The 19,514-nt window shown below is 40.5% G+C and overlaps 1 protein-coding gene across 2 annotated transcripts in view; it reads right to left on the reverse strand.

Moving 5' to 3' along the window:
* The window catches only part of SH3RF3 (SH3 domain containing ring finger 3), a 462,616-nt gene that overhangs the window by 236,125 nt on the left and 206,977 nt on the right, over positions 1 to 19,514 (reverse strand). For both annotated transcript variants that reach the window (XM_044287661.1, XM_044287660.1), the window contains exon 2: positions 1,559 to 1,834. In XM_044287661.1, the coding sequence (XP_044143596.1) occupies positions 1,559 to 1,834 (276 nt within the window). The remainder of the gene's footprint in view (positions 1 to 1,558; positions 1,835 to 19,514) is intronic.

The following is a 19,514-nucleotide window of genomic DNA, read 5'->3' on the forward strand; positions in this document are numbered from 1 at the left end:
GTATATTCTAACCCCCAGGCAAGCCTCCCCGTCACCATGGGAACGGTGGGGGTTAGAATATACCATCGGATCTTCTGAGTATACCGGCATATAAGACGGATGGGACAAGGGGCAAACAAGGCATTTTGCCGCCCCATTGGCAAGTGCCGCCCTAGGCAAATGCCTTGTTTGCCTCTTGATAGATACACCACTGGGTGATGGTGAGATCACTAAAAGAGTTCAAGAGGGGCCTGGATGTATTTCTGGAGTGTAATAATATTACAGGCTATAGCTTCTAGAGAGGGGTTGTTGATCCAGGGAGTTATTCTGATTGCCTGATTGGAGTTGGGAAGGAATATTTTTCCCCTAAAGTGAGGAAAATTGGCTTCTACCTCGCAGGTTTTTTCTTTTCCTTCCTCTAGATCAACTTGCAGGATAACAGGCTGAACTGGATGGACAGATGACTTTTTTCAGCCTTACAAACTATGGTACTATATTACTATGAGTATTTTCCACTTTTATAGATAGTGTTGATAATGACAAAATATATACAAAAATAGAAGTAGGACACTACCGTCAGTTTTATCACATATTAACAATCTATAAGGCCTCATGCACACGACCGTTGTTGTGTTCCGTAAAATGGGGTTCCGTTGTTCTGTGATCCGATACCGCTTTTGTTTCCGTGTGTCTTCCTTTATTTTTGGAGGACCACCAGACATAAAGGAAAGTAAAAAAAATTTTTCCATGCAAATGAAAGAAAAAAAAACGAATGCGGATGACAATCCTGTGTGCCTAAGTGTTTTTTAGCGGTCCCATTGACTTGAATGGGTCCGTGAACCGTTTTCCGCGAAAATAATAAGACAGGTTATATTTTTTTGACGGACTGGGATTAGCCAAGTTTTTAATGGACCCACTGAAAGTCAATGGGTCCGCAGAAAATCACGAAAAATTGAAAAACGGACACGGAATAAAACAACGGTTGTGTGCATGAGGCCTAACTATTCAAAAAACTGGTGAATCGTTTTCTGAATATAATTTTTTTAAGTCACTCAATATATTCTACTTCCTGTTCCGACTCCTAACTTCCTCTGTTGTTTGGACTTTTAGCATGGCAGACAGCCTTGTTTGACTTTCTCAGATAAACCATGACTGCGGACAGAGAGGGAATGCTGAAAAGTGACTCAATTAGACATTATACACTGATAAGTGCAGTGCTGTTCTGTAGACATTTCTATCTAGGCCTATCAAAAAAACAATAGACCTGTCATACTGTCACCCCAATTCTATATCTATTATTATACTAGCAAATACCATTTCCTCCTCACAGCAGCAGTAAACTGACAATGGCTTACCTATCTATATAGAGGGTTTTCACTCTGTGCTGACTGTTATAGAAGGGCAAAATCTATATAATATAATTTTCTATGGTATAGTACTGCCAAAATGAACCAGAAAAGAAGCCAAAATTCTTTAAAAAAAAAGTTTTCTAACCCTTTCTGATATGTGTCCTTTTAAATGTAGCTTGTTGAAGGATATGCAAACACTGCATAGATCAATGGGATTATTGAATATTTACCTTGGTGAATGTTAGACAGTCCTTATCCTGATTTTTATCCTTGATTTCAAAGTCATAAAGTGCTTTCCCTTGTGGAGGAGGCTGGCTAAGAGGCTTTATGCACTGGATATAGCTTGCAGGAAAGAAGCCACGATTTCCATTCAGTTCTCCGTGGTACCAGTTCTCATCCACCTTCTGCCGCAGAATGATGATGTCTCCTTTGTTAAATTTCAGATCACCAGGCTGCTTTCCCTCATAAGCATAGAGTGCTCTTCCACATGGAAGCTGAGCAATATTCTGCAGGAAAAGAGAAGAAAAGGGCAAACAATTAAATACAACTTTAGTTCACATAATGATTTAGGATACATTCTGCCCAAAAACTGTGGGGCACATTTATTAAGACCAGCGTTTTAGACACTGGTCTTAATAAGGCCCTATGCCGGCGGTTGATCCACTGACGTTATGATGAGGCGCCGGCTTCCTAACTGGCTTACATTTAGACCATTTTCTATGCCTAAAGCAGGCACAGAAAATGGTAAATGAGACGGGCATGCCAACTCGTCCCCTTCCACGCCCACTTTTTTTAGACCTGGTGTGAGTGGGGAGAAGTCACAGATTGAGGTGCCAGGACCATTGTGCCGCAATCTGCACCAGAAATATGCCTAATATAGACGTATTTCTGGTTAATAAATGACCCCTTGTGTTTCAATTCTTCTGACCGCACCTCCACAACTTAAAACATTTTGTTAAGGGGTCTGATTTCTCACAATACAAGTTCTTGTTTAACTATCCAAACCTTCCACATGCTGCAATTCACGTGAGAATCCCTGGAAAACCGAGTTTAGACACATATAGCATAAACATCTCCCAAATGAAAAATCATGTTTTTCTTTTTTTCAAAGCTCGGATATGTGGAGCTGTACTACATGTTCAGATTATTCACATGGTTAACCATGAACTAAAGATCATAGCTATATGTCATAGACACATCATGATACATCTGACTTTGGAGCAGAACCAATAAATTGACGTCATTTTATAAGGTTTTATAATAATTGCTCCCAGATAATGAATAGCGCTATGGTATAGTTTTAGGGCACTATTTTCTTATGCTAAGTAAAAACCCTATTAACAAATTGATGGTCTACAGCGAGGAATATTATACACACAATATACAAAGTAGAAACATTATTGCTGCTTTCTAGAGCGCTATAATAAAGGATAATGTGAATAGACATGGGACCATGCTCGGCTGCCTGTATAGATTAAATAACATATTCTAAAGTATGTTAATCCTAGATTGATTCTTATAATAGACAATGTTTCTTCAAATTGCACAGGTCAAAGCAGCTTGTTAAATCATTTTATTTATCCTGCACACGCTCACTAAATCTCAGAACATGGTTTTTAGTAATTGAAGGCATTGATTTTCACTCATGCCTTGTGGGTTAAGAGCAGGTCTGCCATAGGTTAATACCTGAATCCCCTCAGATTTAATATATACCAATGTGTAACTCGATGCTGCTCAAAATGTGACAAAATACTGAGCGTCGATGAATACACATAGAAATTCAGCACAATTTCAGAGCTGAATGGAACAGGGTTTTCTTATCCCGGAAGCTGTTGGTGTTGATTTCTAAAGCGCAACATTTACAGATGAAAAAGAATTGTTCTACCATATTTTTATCATCAACTTGTTCCGGCTAGATTATAATAATTTGTTATGAGGCTACAGCTAGCAGATTATAACAATTTGGTATGGGCTGAATCGTAGCATCTGCACAGCGTTTGGACACCCCAACCCCTTCATTCTAATGACTTTGGGGGTCTCAGTGATCAGACCACTTTTTTAACATATAAGGCCTTTTCTTAGGAACCTAACCTTGCACATATATTAAACATACAGTAATTTCTATCATTAGCGTTGCCCTATTTTTGACTGAAAGTGATCCAATAACAAGTGAAGCCAAGTGTGCCTGTACTGCTCTGCATTTTACCAGGGGCTATGCACACAGACAAACAAATAGCCTGTGTACGCTGCCAAATTAACAGCAAATCATTTATTGGCTCACTCTTTCTAAAAAATGCTGTATTTTTATAATAGAAGTATATCAGGGAATTGCAGAATGTGCAGTTTGTATATATGTACGCCAACATCTAAAATGATGCGGACACCTAAGTTCTAAGTCCCAAAAATTATGTTTGTAATTTTAATTATGTTTGTAAAAATATGGCGTACAGGTTCAGCTATATGCCTCTAATCACCCTTTAACAATTTAGTATATACCTCCAATGACAATTTTTTTATAAGCACTTTTTTTTAAATACAAGATGCAAATCTGGCTGCCTGCAGTCACCACTAGATGGAGCTTACTGCAGACTATTTATATAATGAAAGCAGTAATAATAACCCAGTATAGAGTGAGCTTGTAAGCTTCATGTGCACTGCTGGGAGCCACAGTTCTTTTTACTCTACATCTATGTATAAAAATGGAGGTCTAACTGCTATAAATATAATATTCAATTGAGGATATTGGTCCTAAAAATTACATGATGAAATGTGGAGATTAATTTTAAGTAGACCCCACCGTTTAGCAAGTGATAGCACATACTATCTGTTAGGCTACATGCACACGACGTATGTGTTTTGCGGTCCGCAAATTGCGGATCCGCCAAAAAAACTGATGACGTTCCGTATGGCATCCTTTTTCTTTTGCGGATCCGTTTTTTTTGCGGATCCATTGTAATAATGCCTATCTTTGTCTGCAAACTAGAAAAAAATAGGACATGCACAATTTTTTTTGCGGAGCAACGGAACGGACATACTGATGCGGACAGCACACGGTGCTGAAATGAATGGGTTCGCATCCTATCCGCAAAAAAGAACAGATCGGACGCGGAAACAAAATACGGTCGTGTGCATGAGGCCTTATGCAGTGGGTATGGAACCATTGTGTCAAGCAAACAGACTTGACATGGGGCTACTACTCCTAAGGTTGCTATCCTGGCAGTCCCCTGGTTTTCACCTCGGGTAGCATTTTGAACATTAGCATAGTGACTCTATTACATTGTCCTCAGTGATCTTCAGAATTGGTGAGTATGGTATGTTGTGCCTCATGGGCTGTGTTTGCCTCAGAAGATAGAAGATGAAACAATGATAAGGAGGATAAATATAATTATATCACTGTTACGTTGTCTAAGCAGGTCTGATGTGAAATGTGTAAAATCCAGATTTTAAGGATAACTGCAAGAAAGAAAAGGAGAGCTTTGCCGTCTTCTGTAAGGGTGAAACGGCTGTTCCCTCAAAAATGCTGATAACGCAGACAGGTAACTGTAATTTCACAGATCATATAGTACGCCCCAGCAATCTCTCTCATCTCCTCTTGAGCTTCTGTCAGAGCACTCGTCAACGGGGAGAGAACCTTCACCTTGTGATAATGTGTGGTAAATTGAATGTGATTCAGCAATGGCCGTGACTGATGAGTGTCACAGTGCATTGTGCTTTACATCTTACATGTTCATCTGTAGTTCACACCACAGAGAAAAGATCCAAGAACACTTACCGTACACCATTCTATATAATAGTGCTTCGTGGTGGTTCGGTAGTTAGCTATGTGCAGTTTCGGTGAAGAGTTTGTATGTTCTTTCTGTGTTTGCTTGGGTTTCCTTGAGACTATCTGCTTGGGTTTCCTTGAGACTATCTGCTTGGGTTTCCTTGGGAATGACCTTTCGTATTACATTTGTATGAAGTATTGACCAATGAGAAACAAAACATTTAACCTAAATTACACCAAATGGTACACCCTATAGATCTAGAAGAGAAATCATTATCATCAGCTCTATTGAAAGGAAATGGTAGAGTCAATCAGGAGACATAATTCAATATTTTGATATTATAGACTTTGGGGTGACTATATGCTAATATGTTCTATAGTATACCATTTTTGTTCCATCACAATCAGTGTTTGGTGCTTTAAAGGGGTTGAGCAGTGCTATAATATTGATAGGCCATCAATATTAGATTAGCGGGGGTCTGACTCCCGGCACCACCGCTGATCTGCTGTTTGAAGAGATAGTGGCGTTCGTGCGAGCGCTGCTTCTGCTTCAAAATTACGAGTATGCCATCTCCTTTGCAGAGCAGTGTAATTACACCTCGTTGCTATATCTGTCAGGAGTTAGACTTCTGATGATTTGATATTGATGACCTATCAGGATAGGTCATCAGTATTGTAGCACTGCACAAGCCCTTTCAATAGCCGTTATACTTGGAACTTGCAGTCGGGGGCTAAATCACTGCAGTTGTGTTGTGGTACCAGTGAGAGCAGCCATATTATTTATTCCATTTATATAAAAAATTCTACATTCAATAAAATAAAGGGTGGCTATCATTTTACATGCAGGGTGGCCCACGAAAAAGCTGCCTGCCATATCTCCAAATCAAACTGCCTAATTGTAAATCTGTCTTAGTTGTCCATACCAATCAGAGCTCAGCTTTCATTTTTTCACAGCCCTATAGGCACTGAAAGCTGAGCTCTGATTGGTTGCTATGGGCAACTAATCCTGATTTATGATTCAGTTTGATAAAAGTGGCCTATTGTGTCAGAAAGATGGTGTTCTCCCTGGAACAGCGAATAATGATTGTGGAAGGCTATGTGCCAAGCAGATTAATTAAGGAAACACAAAAGACCTTTGCAACAAGTACCTGGGAACAAAACCACCAGCTAAATGTTGTATTCAAAGTCTGGTTCGGAAATGGCATCAAACTGGCTCAGCTGCAAACATGAAGAAAGCGAGGCCTCCATCAATCAGGGCAGCTGAAGTTGTGCATGAAATTCAGCAGCAGATTGCAAGTAGCCCCCAAAAATCAACTCCAAGACTGTCTCTGCAAGTTGGTGTATCACGAACGACGTGCCAGCGAGCACTGAAATCTCTGAACCTGCTGAAACTGTACTAAATAATGTGTGTGCAGGAACTGAAAGAGTCTGACAAAGGTAAACATTTGGACCCATTGCTGTACTTCATGACGAACGAAGCTTGGTTACATTTATCAGGTCACATAAATACCCAGAATACGAGGTACTGGTGTGCTGAAAATCCCATTTGACTCCTGAAACACCACTTCATGACCAGAAAATTGGAGTTGGCACGCAGCTTCAGGAACACGAATAGTGGACCGAATTTTCTTCAAATCAACTGTGAACATGGCAATTTACCTGGACATCTTTGAAAAGTTTTACAACCAACTAACACAAGAAGAAAAAATGTCCTGCTTTTACCAACAAGACAGGGCAATATACCGCACCTCACAGAACTCACTGGCATCGGTTCATGAACTGTTTACAGAGGAGCGAACTGTGAGCAGGAGGTTATGGCCACCATGTTCCCCAGACTTGTCCTGATGCAATTTTTATCTGTGGGGAAATTTAAAACAGAAAATATCCGCTAACAATCCACATCCCCTGGATGAACTCAAGGAAAACATCAAAAAATATTATCAGTAGCATCTCTGCTGAAGATCTGCAAGCAGTACCAGCCAACATACTCAGAGACTGGTAATTAAAAAAAAGAAACAATCCACTTGCTTGTTCATCTTGCCATACTATCGCTGGAGGTGGGCTACTTTTTTGTGGCCACCCTGTATTTTAAAAGTGATGCTTACATGTAAAATAAATAGGTATATTAATAAGTAGTGTTAGAGGTGGGTCATTGTTTGTCTCAGAGCCTACTCTGAAAAATGTAAACATTTCCAGTGGTTTGCTTGGGACTGGAAAGGGCTAAATATGAAACCAATCCCCTGCTGCTGCCGTTCTATGACTGCTCTGTTCGCCACTGCTCTCGACTTCCTAGTCCCAGCTTTACACAGAGGAAATGGTCAGAAATACCTGCTCAGGCAATGGAGGGGTACAGCACTTCTAGTCAATGAGCAGTCATGTGTATAAGATCATTTTGTATGAGTGTGTGCATCAATTTTCTGTTTTAATGGTTAAATGGGTGTTAAAAACTGCCATTAAAAACGGATGAATTTTATAGGCCTTTTTTTTGTTAAAGTTTAACCACCATGTTTTCATTAAAAAAAAAATCAATTTTAGCATATGTTACTGCTGCAGCAGCATTATGCATAAAGCTATGTTTAGTTTCTCTACATACCACAGTTTTTCTTGAGTTTTTCCCTTAGTTACGGTTGTTTAAATATTTACAATATGAGGCCCTTCTCAAGATGGCTCCTCTGCCAGTTCTCTGAGGCCAAAACTGCTTTCTCTCACTTCCCATACACAGTTGCTGTAGCCAGCAGCTCCCTGCCAGCCAATCAGATTGGGTTACTGAGAGACACGCCTCCTTACTCTGAAGCCTAATGCACCACCCCTCCTTCTTCCTGTCTTCTTAGCAAGACAGACAAGCCATAGAAACTGTCTTTTAAGGGAGCAGTGGAAAGGGACAGGGGACATTAATGAAAGCTGTTATTATAAGGTAATTACAGATCTTTTGACAATCATTGGCAGACTAACTAAGGTATACATGCCTAGCTCTAATAAACTAGCAAATTTAAAAAAATGACAGTTACAGTTTAAATCCCAACCCTTGTAATGCTCTCGGTATACATAATGCATCCCATAGTACCCCCATAGTGTCCCTCAGTATAATGAATGGCAACACAGTGTCCCCCAGTATAACTAATGGCCCACCTTAGTGCCCCCAGTACCCTCAGTATATAAAATTTTGCCTTGTTGTGCCCTCAGTAATTATACTGCTGACCCCCCCCCCCCCACAACACCCCCAACACTTGATTGTGCCAACAATTTAAATAAAATACATTTAAAAATACTAATCTCATTCACTTGCTCGGCTATGGAAGCAGCAGGACCTGACACCTCAAAGTGTTGTGATGTCACATCATGTGATGCCCCAACACTGGGAGCATCAGGTCCTGCTGCCTCCAGTACGGAGCAAATGTTCCCCTTAAGTGTAAGTGGATGGGATGCATATTTTTATTTATTTTAAAGCCTGAAAGGACCTTTTTACAGTGTTTACGTTTTCAACACTGTTTGACACATGCACTACTATTTAAACGTCCGTTAAAAATGGTCCCATTGATTTCAATGGGGTCATTCTGGCTGTGAAAATGGACAAAAATAGGACACTTTTCTTAAATAATGTCATGTAAATAGCCCCATAGACTCTAATTGGTTCTGAAAATGGCCATCACAGCTGTTTTTTTTTTTTGTTTTTTTTTTTACTGTCATGTGAATGAGCCCTTAGCCAGGTAACCCATTGAACGTCCATACTGTTTATATGCCCAACCTTAGAACTGCAGTCATAAACTGTGCCCTGCAGATGGAAGTAATTTCCCTCTAATTCCACTATGCACATTACATGAACTAGTTAAATAAACCTACTTTAACTTAGCTCTTTTGCCATTTTCTCCTATTACTAAAATAATAGTGCAATGACTACATCATGCTGCGGTGGAAAGCAAGCATTACTAAGGTCCCCTACTGTGCTTTCTGTAACTGCATGAACTAATAAATATCATATATCAAATGTAATGTGCCTCTGCAGATCACGCCGAAAAACACTTCCTTACAGCAGGAATAAGAAAGATCTAGAGTGATGAACACAAGCAGGGTGTCCATGAATGCATAAAGTGATGCAATTAAATAGAGCATTATTGTAAGGTGCTATAGCATATAATGCATTCCATTGGGACACCCATAACATGAATGGTACAACTGTTGAAGTCAGTCACATAAACCTCGTCACTGTTCATAGCGATACAAGTAGGTAAGAATAGAATGGATGTGATATATCAAAATATGGGGAAAAAAGCAATAAAATGCCATTCAGCTGGGAGGAATGCATGAATATTTCTACACTAGTCTGGCCAAAAATGACACTACTTAGCACATGTAGTAGCAAAAAAGAAACACTGTCCTAATAAAATACTGTATTGGAATATACAAGTATTATATCACCAACCAAGTACTACAGGGGCTATGAAAAGTCAAGCTGGCTCTTAAGTTAAATACTTTACAAATATATCCAACTTTGCATAAAATAATGGATACATAACTGCATTAATTTACAGCCAGAGGGAGGTATGCCTAGAAGACTGCGAATACTAGTCAGGATTACCCTCATCACAGTAAGGATAACCAATATTACATGTCTATGGTATACTGGTAAAAATAGATAACTACCGTATATTTAGCCCTGATCAGGGTTACTCATATTTTGTAGCTTGCAGGGCACATATACAGCAGACGCACACTAAAATGTAAAAAGGTAAAAAAAACATTAAATATATGACTGGGCACTTATTATAGTCTTGATGACCAGTAATACCAAGTTCTAGTAAAGCTATGAATTGCCTGGTGCCACTAATGTATTATGGTGCCTCCAGCCATCAATCACTGGGGGTTCTTAAGCGCCTCATGTGGTTCTGCTTGGGGAACACAGATTTAAATAATGTATTTTGATTATAGTAAGAATGTTATCCAAATGAAAGGGGTTGCCCAAAATTAGAAAAACATGGGTATGTTCTACCAAAAAAAGCATTGCACCTGTTCATAGGTTGTGTGTTGTATTGCCTCTCAGCACCATTCAGTTCAATGGAGCTTCGCTTCAAAACAAGACGACAGGTGTGGCCCTGTTTCTGGAAGAAAGCAGCCATTTTGTAATCCCGGAAACCTTTTTAAAGGGAACCTATCATCATGAAAATGCAGTGTAATCTGCAGGCAGCATGTTATAGAGCAAGAGGAGCTGAGAAGATTCATATATAGTTTTATATGAAAAAATTCAGTAATACTTGTAATTTATACATTTATATCCCAGCTCATACTGGGCTTTGAAGTCCAGGAGGCAGTCCTATCAGTGACTGACAGCCTTCCCTCTATGACTGTGTATACAGAGACAGCTGTCAATCACTGATAGGACCGCCTCCTGGACTTCAAAGCACAGAATAAGCACAGATATAACTGGATAAATTACAATTTTTCTGAATGTTTTCCTATAAAACGATATATCAATCTGCACAGCTGTTCCTGCTCTAAAAGCTCAGACAACATGTTAAATGTCCCAAGTTCCCTTTGAACGGGTTGTATCACTTCAGCAAATAGCATTTATCATGTAGAGGAAGTTAATACAAGGCTCTTACTAATGTATTGTGATAGTCCATACTGCTTCCATCACATTATACACTGCTCATTTCCATGGTTACGACAACCCTACAATCCAGCAGCAATGGCCGTGCTTACACACTATAGGAAAAATCACCAGCCTATGTGAGCTATCATGGTCCCAGCCACCAGAGAGGCTAGTACCTTTTCCTTTAGTGCGCAAGCATGGCCACTGATGCTGGTTAGCAGGGTGGTCATTACCATGGAAACGAGCAGCGCATAATGTGATGGAAAAATTAATCCAGCCAGCAAAGGAAGCAATATGGACAATCACAATACATTAGTAAGTGCCTTGTATTAACTTTCTCTACATGATAAATGTAATTTGCTGAAGTGAGCAGGTACTTAGACTACTTTCACACTAGCGTTAATATTTTCCTGTATTGAGATCCGTCATAGGGTCTCAATACCTGGGAAAAAACGCTTCTGTTTTGTCCCCATTCATTGTCAATGGGGACAAAACGTAACTGAAGGGAATGCTCCAAAATGCATTCCGTTTCGTTCTCACACTGGAGAGCAAACCGCAGCATGCTGCGGTTTTCTTTCCGTCCCGGGATGCGGAGCAAGACAGATCTGTCATGACCCACAATGCAAGTCAATGGGATCCGTTTACTCTGACACAATCTGACACAATAGAAAACGGATCCGTCCCCCATTGACTGTCAATGGAGTTCATGACTGATCCTTCTTGGGTATGTTAAATATAATACAACAGGATCGGTTCATAACGGATGCAGACGGTTGTATTATCAGTAACGGAAGCGTTTTTGCTGAACCCTGACAGATCCAGTAAAAACACTAGTGTGAAAGTAGCCTAAGACAGGAGCTCAGTTTACAAGTTCAGTACTATGGACAGCAACATGATGTTCTGAAAAAGAAATGCTGCACATAAGAAAACTGGTGGTAATCACAAGAACTAGACCCAACTCGGAGGTGGGAAGAAAACAGAAACAGCTCACAAAGGGTAAAATGGCGCAATCATAACCCCCTATGCCATATCATAGCAAATAGTGATTCACACTTTTCAACATAATGAAAGCAGGCAACAACATTTGGTTCTCTAGATGCAGTCCAATATTTCTACAGCATATTATATGAAAAGTACACAAATCTCAACACCATTGATGAAAAATCGATCAACTGATAAAGAAAAACGTCTTCATTTAAAAGCATTCCCAAACCACAGATGAAAACGAAAAGTATCTGTGAGTTTTCTAAGGCTACTTTCACACTAGCGTTTTTCTTTTCCGGCGCTGAGTTCCTTCCTAGGGGCTCAAATCCGGTAAGGAACTGATAAGTTTTATCCCCATCCATTCTGAATGGAGAGTAATCCGTTCAGGATACATCAGGATGTCTTCAGTTCAGTCTTTTTTATTGATCAGGCTTTTCAGAAAACTGTAGCATGTTGTATTTTTACCTCTGGCAAAAAATCCTGAACACTTTGACTGAAAGCCGGATCCGGTCTTTTTCCCATTGACTTGCATTAACGCCGGATCCGACGCCGTGTGTTCCGTCAAACCGGATCCGGCTTTTGCATGTTAAACCCGAAAAATGTGAAAAAAAAGTTAAAGTCCATAAATGGCGGATCCGTTTTTTCCAATGCATTTTTTCATTGTGATCAAAATCCTGATCAGGATTCAAATGTAATCCGTTTTCACACGTTTTTCCGGATCCAGCGGGCAGTTCCGGTGTCGGAATTGAATGCCGGATTTAAACAACGCTAGTGTGAAAGTAGCCCGGTAAAAGGGGTTGATTTTAAACCAGCACCTAGATCTGAATACTTGTGTAATTGTATATAACTAAATATTAGTATAGCTACTAAGCTTTTCAATAAAATATATCTGCATAGTGCCACATACTGTTTGTTCTTTTCTTTACTTCTCCGTCCACCTTATTGAGGTGGTCGCACATGCTCAGCTTAAAGCTTAAACTGTCACCAGCCAGATCTTCTGTTAGAAGCTGTGGCAGTTACAGGGAAAGGGCTGCAGCAGAAAGGACACACCCCTGAGAAAGAACACACCCCTGAGAAAGGACACACCCCTGAGAAAGAACACACCCCTGAGAAAGGACACACCCCTGAGCTTCCACCCTGAAATAAATCTAGTAGAGCAACTGGAGCAATGAATGGAGGTATAGCTGGTTCTATGTGAGGTACAGGGCTCACATAGCTTTGTTAGAAAGAGATTGTCATGTACTATATGATGTCTGGTTTTCATTTTTTACATCAATCATGGCAAAACCCCTTTACGTTAACCCATTAGATTTACTTGAAATGCTATGCAAAATCACAAGACATGTCTATAACTACAATGACAATCTCAGCTCTGCTACGAGGTCAAGGTGCCTTCACCAATTAAACAAACCAGTTCAAACACTGTTCAACAAGAGCGTCAATTAGATAGCATGGTGCAGAAATAGGAAAGATTCTCAAAAGGCCTGTCCCAGTTTCAGTATTTGACAGCTTTGTAAGAGGCTACACATCTGTTCTGCACAGTGATGATAGAGCTCACATACTGTAGGACTGTATGTTGTTTTTTATGTATACAAGGCTGTTTGTGTTTTTTTTATATACTATATTCTGTATGTGAGTTTGTGAGATCACTTATGTGTATTAGTGCATTAGTACCTTTAGCTCCTAAGGCCAAGGAGTTCCAGAATCTAGAATACCTTTATAATCACATATACTTTATAATTATCACATGAATCAATCAATAGGGTAAGTAACGAATGCTTTGTGTTGGTTCGGGCTGCTTATCTTTCCCAGTGTATGCCATACAGACAGCTCATTAGTTGAGATATCTTGACATAGACTGTCTTCTCGGTGATTAAGAGGCACTTTAAAGTGTGAACACTTTGACACGAGCTCCTCCTTATGGGCGCAATCTTCTAATCATGTCTCGCTCTTCTACGATGTTCAGAACCATCCTTTGATAAGAGATGAGTGAGCTCCAAAGACGACACAGTCTAACAAACCCTGACCTCACCTCAAATTATGAATCAGTGTGACAATCTACTAGAGTCTATGTCATAAATACAAATTAATGGAGTTCACTGATGTCCTTTGTTGTAAGCGCAGATCTGATTCCTCCATGCAAAGCAGGTGGACAAACCATCTGTGCAGCCAGAGCAGCTCCTCAGGGGCCCTATGGGCAAGGGAACCATAAACCACAAAAAACTAAAAGGGCACTAAGGTTCTCTTGGTTATAAATTATTGATAGATTCTGATCCATCAGATGAAGCACTGATTAGAGAGATATAGTGAAGTGTAAGAGCCCATTTACATGGGCGGATGGCTGATGCACAGGGCATTGGTACGAACAGTTTGTTCCCAATCATTATAAACTCTCTCCGCTGCACTGTGATCATTCATCCCCCTACAGATTCAGTGGGGGAGATTTATCAATACCAGTATTTTCTATGATGGTCTTGATATGCTTAAATGTGCTTAAAGAGACTTTCCAGTAATGATTTAAAATGGTCACCAGCAACCTGTCCTACAATGTGAGATGAACTGTTTGCCACCACATGCAGAGCTTCCTAGGGGGGTGAGAGGGCAAAGCCTCACTACACTGCTCTACAATAGATGGTAATGATGTGATCCTGCCTACAATATTCCATCATGGCTGAGCAGCCTGACAGGAAAACTCACCGATATGTAGTAAATGCAAGTGCCAGAGCGTAGTGTATAGTGAGGCCCTGTCCCCTCATCTCTCTAAGCAGCTCTGCAAGTGGGGGCAACCAGTCCTTCTCACATTCTAGGGTAGGTTTCTGCCATTTTAAATAATGCCCAGAGAATCCCTTTAATTTAAAACAAAGTGCACACCGCTTCTTAAATTAATTAAAATGCATCCTCCAGCAGTCCATGTGCCTAGAATGATGTATATGCTAGGCGGCATAAATGATGGTACATTTGCTAGGGATGATGTCCCTGCCCACAGTACACCAGCACCCCACCCCTGTTTAGGAAGTGGCCAGGATGTCAGATACAGATGCCTTTTGTGCAAATTTTGTGCACAATTTTGGACTTTTTCCACACCAGCTTTTTGGCACATGGAGGTTGATAAATCTCTCCCATTGTTTGTGGGCCGCACATCCCTGTTCACACAGGGTGATTGGCGGCCAACATACAATGATTTAGGTGCCACATGACATAAGGGATCACCCATCTAGTGTTTGCTCATATGTTGGGTAATTGGTGGCACCTTTACATGGGGCAATTATCGGGAACACGGGCAATAAATATCCCAGTCCTCTGCCCGCGTAAAAGGGCTCTAAGGAACTCTAATCATGAGCCCCTCACTCTTGATAATCTGTTTATTCAGCAAGGGGCTCATATTATATTCTTGTGCAAGACCCACCACCCCAACTTCTTATGTCCACCACTCATGAAAGAGGGAATCTGTAGGAATCTTTATAAAAGCTGGATTAGTGAGTAAAATTATGCTTATGAGATCACCTCCCCACCAAAGTGCTTGAACAGAAGGCAGTCAATGACATAACCCCCTTGCACCACTGCTAGATAGCTGGAAAGCCTCATAGAGAGTAATATTTCCAATTACATAAATTGCAGGCATGTTGGTAGCTCCATGTGGATCTTTCTTCTAACATAAAGCTGATATTTATATGCTTTTATTACCATCCAATAATCCAGAACCTGATGAGCACTGAGCTGTAATAAAGGACTTGTAAAGTATATACTGTAGGTTAGGAAACGCAACCTCAATACATAGCATTTCTAATTCTAAAAATGCATTGCTTTTCTAAATCAACAAAGTCCTCGGTAAACTACTGACCAGTTGTTGCTGATCCCCTAGGATTCTGAGATATGTGATACAGCAATAAACAGATATTCTTGTACAGGGAAATAAAGCCACGTATACATTGCATTCATTCGTTTTCATTTGTGTATAATTATCTTTTTAATAAACATGATACATATTGTGGAATCACTCATGCTGGGAACTGGTGTCCTCACCATGCACTCTGTACCTTCTGCTGCCTGGGAAGATGAGAACTCATATGTCTGCTTACCAGTAATCTCTGGGATGTTTTCCCTCTCCTGAGAGTTATCCCCATTTAATGACTAGGCTTCCATGCATCACATAGCCTTTCAGTTATTACAACAAAGACATCCGTCTAAAGCAGATCCATCTTCTCACTTCAAATACTACTACTACCATGTGGACAGTAGAAAAAATGAAAATATACAGAAGCAGTAATAAGTCCGAGCAACTGGATTTCTTGTAATTTGTTTTTGTATTTATTTTCCAATATATAAGGTAATAGTGTGATTATGAAATATATATATATATATTAATCTTCCATTATCTTGTGAGGGATCACTTTGCACTTTAGTCATTTGTCTTCTATGTGCCACACTGCATGCGGATTGGGCACCGACACTGAGCACTTTTTTTTGGACACTTTGCACTTTGTTTTCTGGTTAATATTAAAGGGGTTGTGAAAGAATGGATGGGATTTTGGTGATGACGGCTACACACTCTTTTATCCAGGTCTAGAGGAGAAGGAATGGAGAGCTGGTGTGGGAAGCAGGTAAGTAAGCGTTCCTTCACAGGTCTGGCCAAGTGTGTGTGTGTGTGTGTGTGTGTGTGTGTGGGTGGGGGGGGGGTTGCCCCTTTCTTTCACAACTGCTTTAAGGTATATGTGGTACTATGGTGCACTTATTAGGATATATATGGTATTGTCAATTTACCATGGGGGTTGAACCATTTTTACATATGTGATCCTTTGGCTTCTAGCTCTCCATGCATGTGCTTCATGTGTTGGTGCGGGCGTGCATTCACTGTGGGACTTGCATTCAGTGACTTGTTTTTGGTCATTGTGGCATGGTGTTCCCCTGGCCCGGCGGCGCGCTGTGCTTGTGTAAAGCAATGAATAATTCCTTCCAATTGGTCTGGACCGGTACCTATGGTGGGTGGGACGGACATGAGTTTATCCCCAAAAAGAAGCGACTAGAAAACAGCGTTGGGGCTTGGGTGCCATTGTGGTCAGCATTTACCTTTATTTATTGTACTTGTGGGATACTTGCTTAGTGTTTCCTTATTTAGTGCTCCTCAGGATGGGTAGTAATTGGTTTACACTGCGCTCTTAATTCCCTTCTTATAATTTATATATTTCCCAGCATGGCGCCTCATTTTATGTGGGTATGTGTCTGTTTAATAATCTTTTTATGGTGATTCAATAAAGATGACGGCAATTTTAGCAATAAAGTTTTGTGGTGTTATCTTTTTGGAGTGGATATTTCAGTAGTGCAGGAATAGTATAGACTGTAGAACTTTCCTTGCTGTCAAAATACCATAACCTTGATGATAGATATATGGACGAATAAGTCGATATGATCCATGATGTTTCACTGGGATCAGTTTGAAACAGATGCCATGATGCTGGTCTGAAGAGAGCCTAAGGCTACTTTCACACTCGTGTTTGGGCTTTCCGTTTTTGAGATCCGTCTAGGGCTCTCACAAGCGGTCCAAAACGGATCAGTTTTGCCCTAATGCATTCTGAATGGAAAAGGATCCGCTCAGAATGCATCAGTTTGCCTCCGATCAGTCTCCATTCCGTTCTGGAGGCGGACACCAAAACGCTGCCTGCAGCGTTCTGATGTCCGCTTGACGAAACTGAGCCAAACGGATTTGTCCTGGCACACAATGTAAGTCAATGGGGTTGGATCCATTTTCTCTGACACAATCTGGCACAATAGAAAACGGATCCGTCTCCCTTTGACTTTCAATGGAGTTCATGACGGATTTGTCTTGGCTATGTTACAGATAATACTGGATCCCTTCATGATAGATGCATGCGTTTCTTTTTATTGTAAAGGATCTGTTTTTGCAGATCCATGACGGATCCGCCCAAAACGCGAGTGTCAAAGTAGTCTTACACTGGTTTCCTCCCAGATTACAGTAGTTAGTTTGTGAGCCTTAGGAAATACAGTTTAGAGAAACATGGACACAAAATACAGATTGTTCTGATCATATTTTTGTATGTTGTATCCATCTTAATTTGTACATTTTGCATGGTGTTAGGTGATAATTGCTGTTCTTAGGCATATTTACATTGTATTATATACCATTTTTATGTATACATGAAATATGGACAGAAATTAGGATCAACATTTTTTTTGTGCTTTTGACTTTTATATATAAAATATGATGTTATTCTAGGCAATAATTAAATACACTGTACTTTTAATACAGTTATAACACATTTGGCCACAAGAATCAATATATTCAGAGGTATTGTCACAGTGGTGCTGTAGGTTGACTAGAGCCATGGACAGTTAAAGGTAATGATGGCAGTAGGCATTCTCCAGCCCTTCTGTGAACTGTGCTCTGGCCATCATTAGTACCAAGGCAGAATCTACATTCATCACTGAACACTATTGCCATAGCCACATCAGAGAGCTGGAGAGCTTGGAATCATATACCAAAGGAGGATATCCAGCATCTGTATGACCATTACCATGCCAGGGTGGCAACCTGTATTGCAACAAGGGGAGATGTTGTGCAGTATTAATGTGACTCTGCCTCAACATATAACCTGCTGCAGAGCCCAAAATAAAGGGTGCATCTGCACCTGGGGATATACGTGATTGTGTAATGTTTTATATACAATGTTATGTAATGTAATTTGATGCTATGCCATATATTCCAGCAGAGAAAGTAATGGTTGGCACTGGTTGGCAGGAACAGGGCTAACCACCCTGTCCCACCCCTCTTAGTAGGATTGGGCTAGTCCTACTTTCTGACAGGAGGGGGAGTGTCAGTCTAGAGAGTGGAGGAAAAGGGTTCCTGTTCTGATAGTGGGGGAGTGAGGAAGCACATGTCAGAGCTTCCACTCACAGGAACCAAATCGAATTCCCTTGTGAGACCAACATTCCAGGATACTCAGAAACCAGATCTTATTCTCCTGTAGGACCAACTCTCCAGAGAGATCAGAAAAATTCAAGAGCACAGCTTCAATAAAGCATCAATAGGACAAAAGAGCAGAGTGATTGGTGAAATACAGCTTTATAGACACTGCTGCAAGGTGAGGGGCTACAGCTCAGACACTACCACCTACCTAGACCACTGCTAGGCCTGACTAACATCAAGCCTGTGTTACAATGGAAATAATATTATGAAATATAACACACTTAGGTAGAGATTATCATCCACTTTCTATTCTTCAACTGACCTAATCGCCCGCTGAGAAGGTCCAGGGTAGACTGAAACGTTGGCCGTGTCAATAAAATAATAGAAGACTTAAAAGCAAGATAATCTCTACCCGAGTGCCGAGATTTTTTTTATAATATTATTGTTTGGGGATCACCCTATCATTGAGCACCGGGATCCAATCACGAATGTGGCATGCCAACCATTTCCTTTTCATGTATTACAATGGACACCTATATCCACAAGAGCTTGCTACTGCTAACGTATTGCTATTCAACCTGCTACCATACCTCCTCATTTGATGCCAAAGAAACTGCACTTTGTATTTCACACTGCTGGATGTGCTACAAGTTATATTTTGCACTTAGTAAAAAGAGACTATAATGCATTTATTTCTGGCCTGATTCTTCAGACTACATTTTTTACTGCACCAAACCTCATGGAGAGATGGTCGGAGGGAGTACACTGTGGCCCAACACCTCATCAGGACTACTCCCATCCTCTGCACCAGCTCCTGACGGGCTCACTGTACAACTCCTTGGATGTGTGTTCATTGACCAAGCACCACTAGCAGTTTATGCTTTATCAATCTGAGCTCAATCACATGGGGGGAGATTTACCAAGACTGGC

The sequence above is a fragment of the Bufo gargarizans genome, chromosome 3 (genome assembly GCF_014858855.1).
Source record: "Bufo gargarizans isolate SCDJY-AF-19 chromosome 3, ASM1485885v1, whole genome shotgun sequence".
In the NCBI taxonomy this organism is placed as follows: domain Eukaryota; kingdom Metazoa; phylum Chordata; class Amphibia; order Anura; family Bufonidae; genus Bufo; species Bufo gargarizans.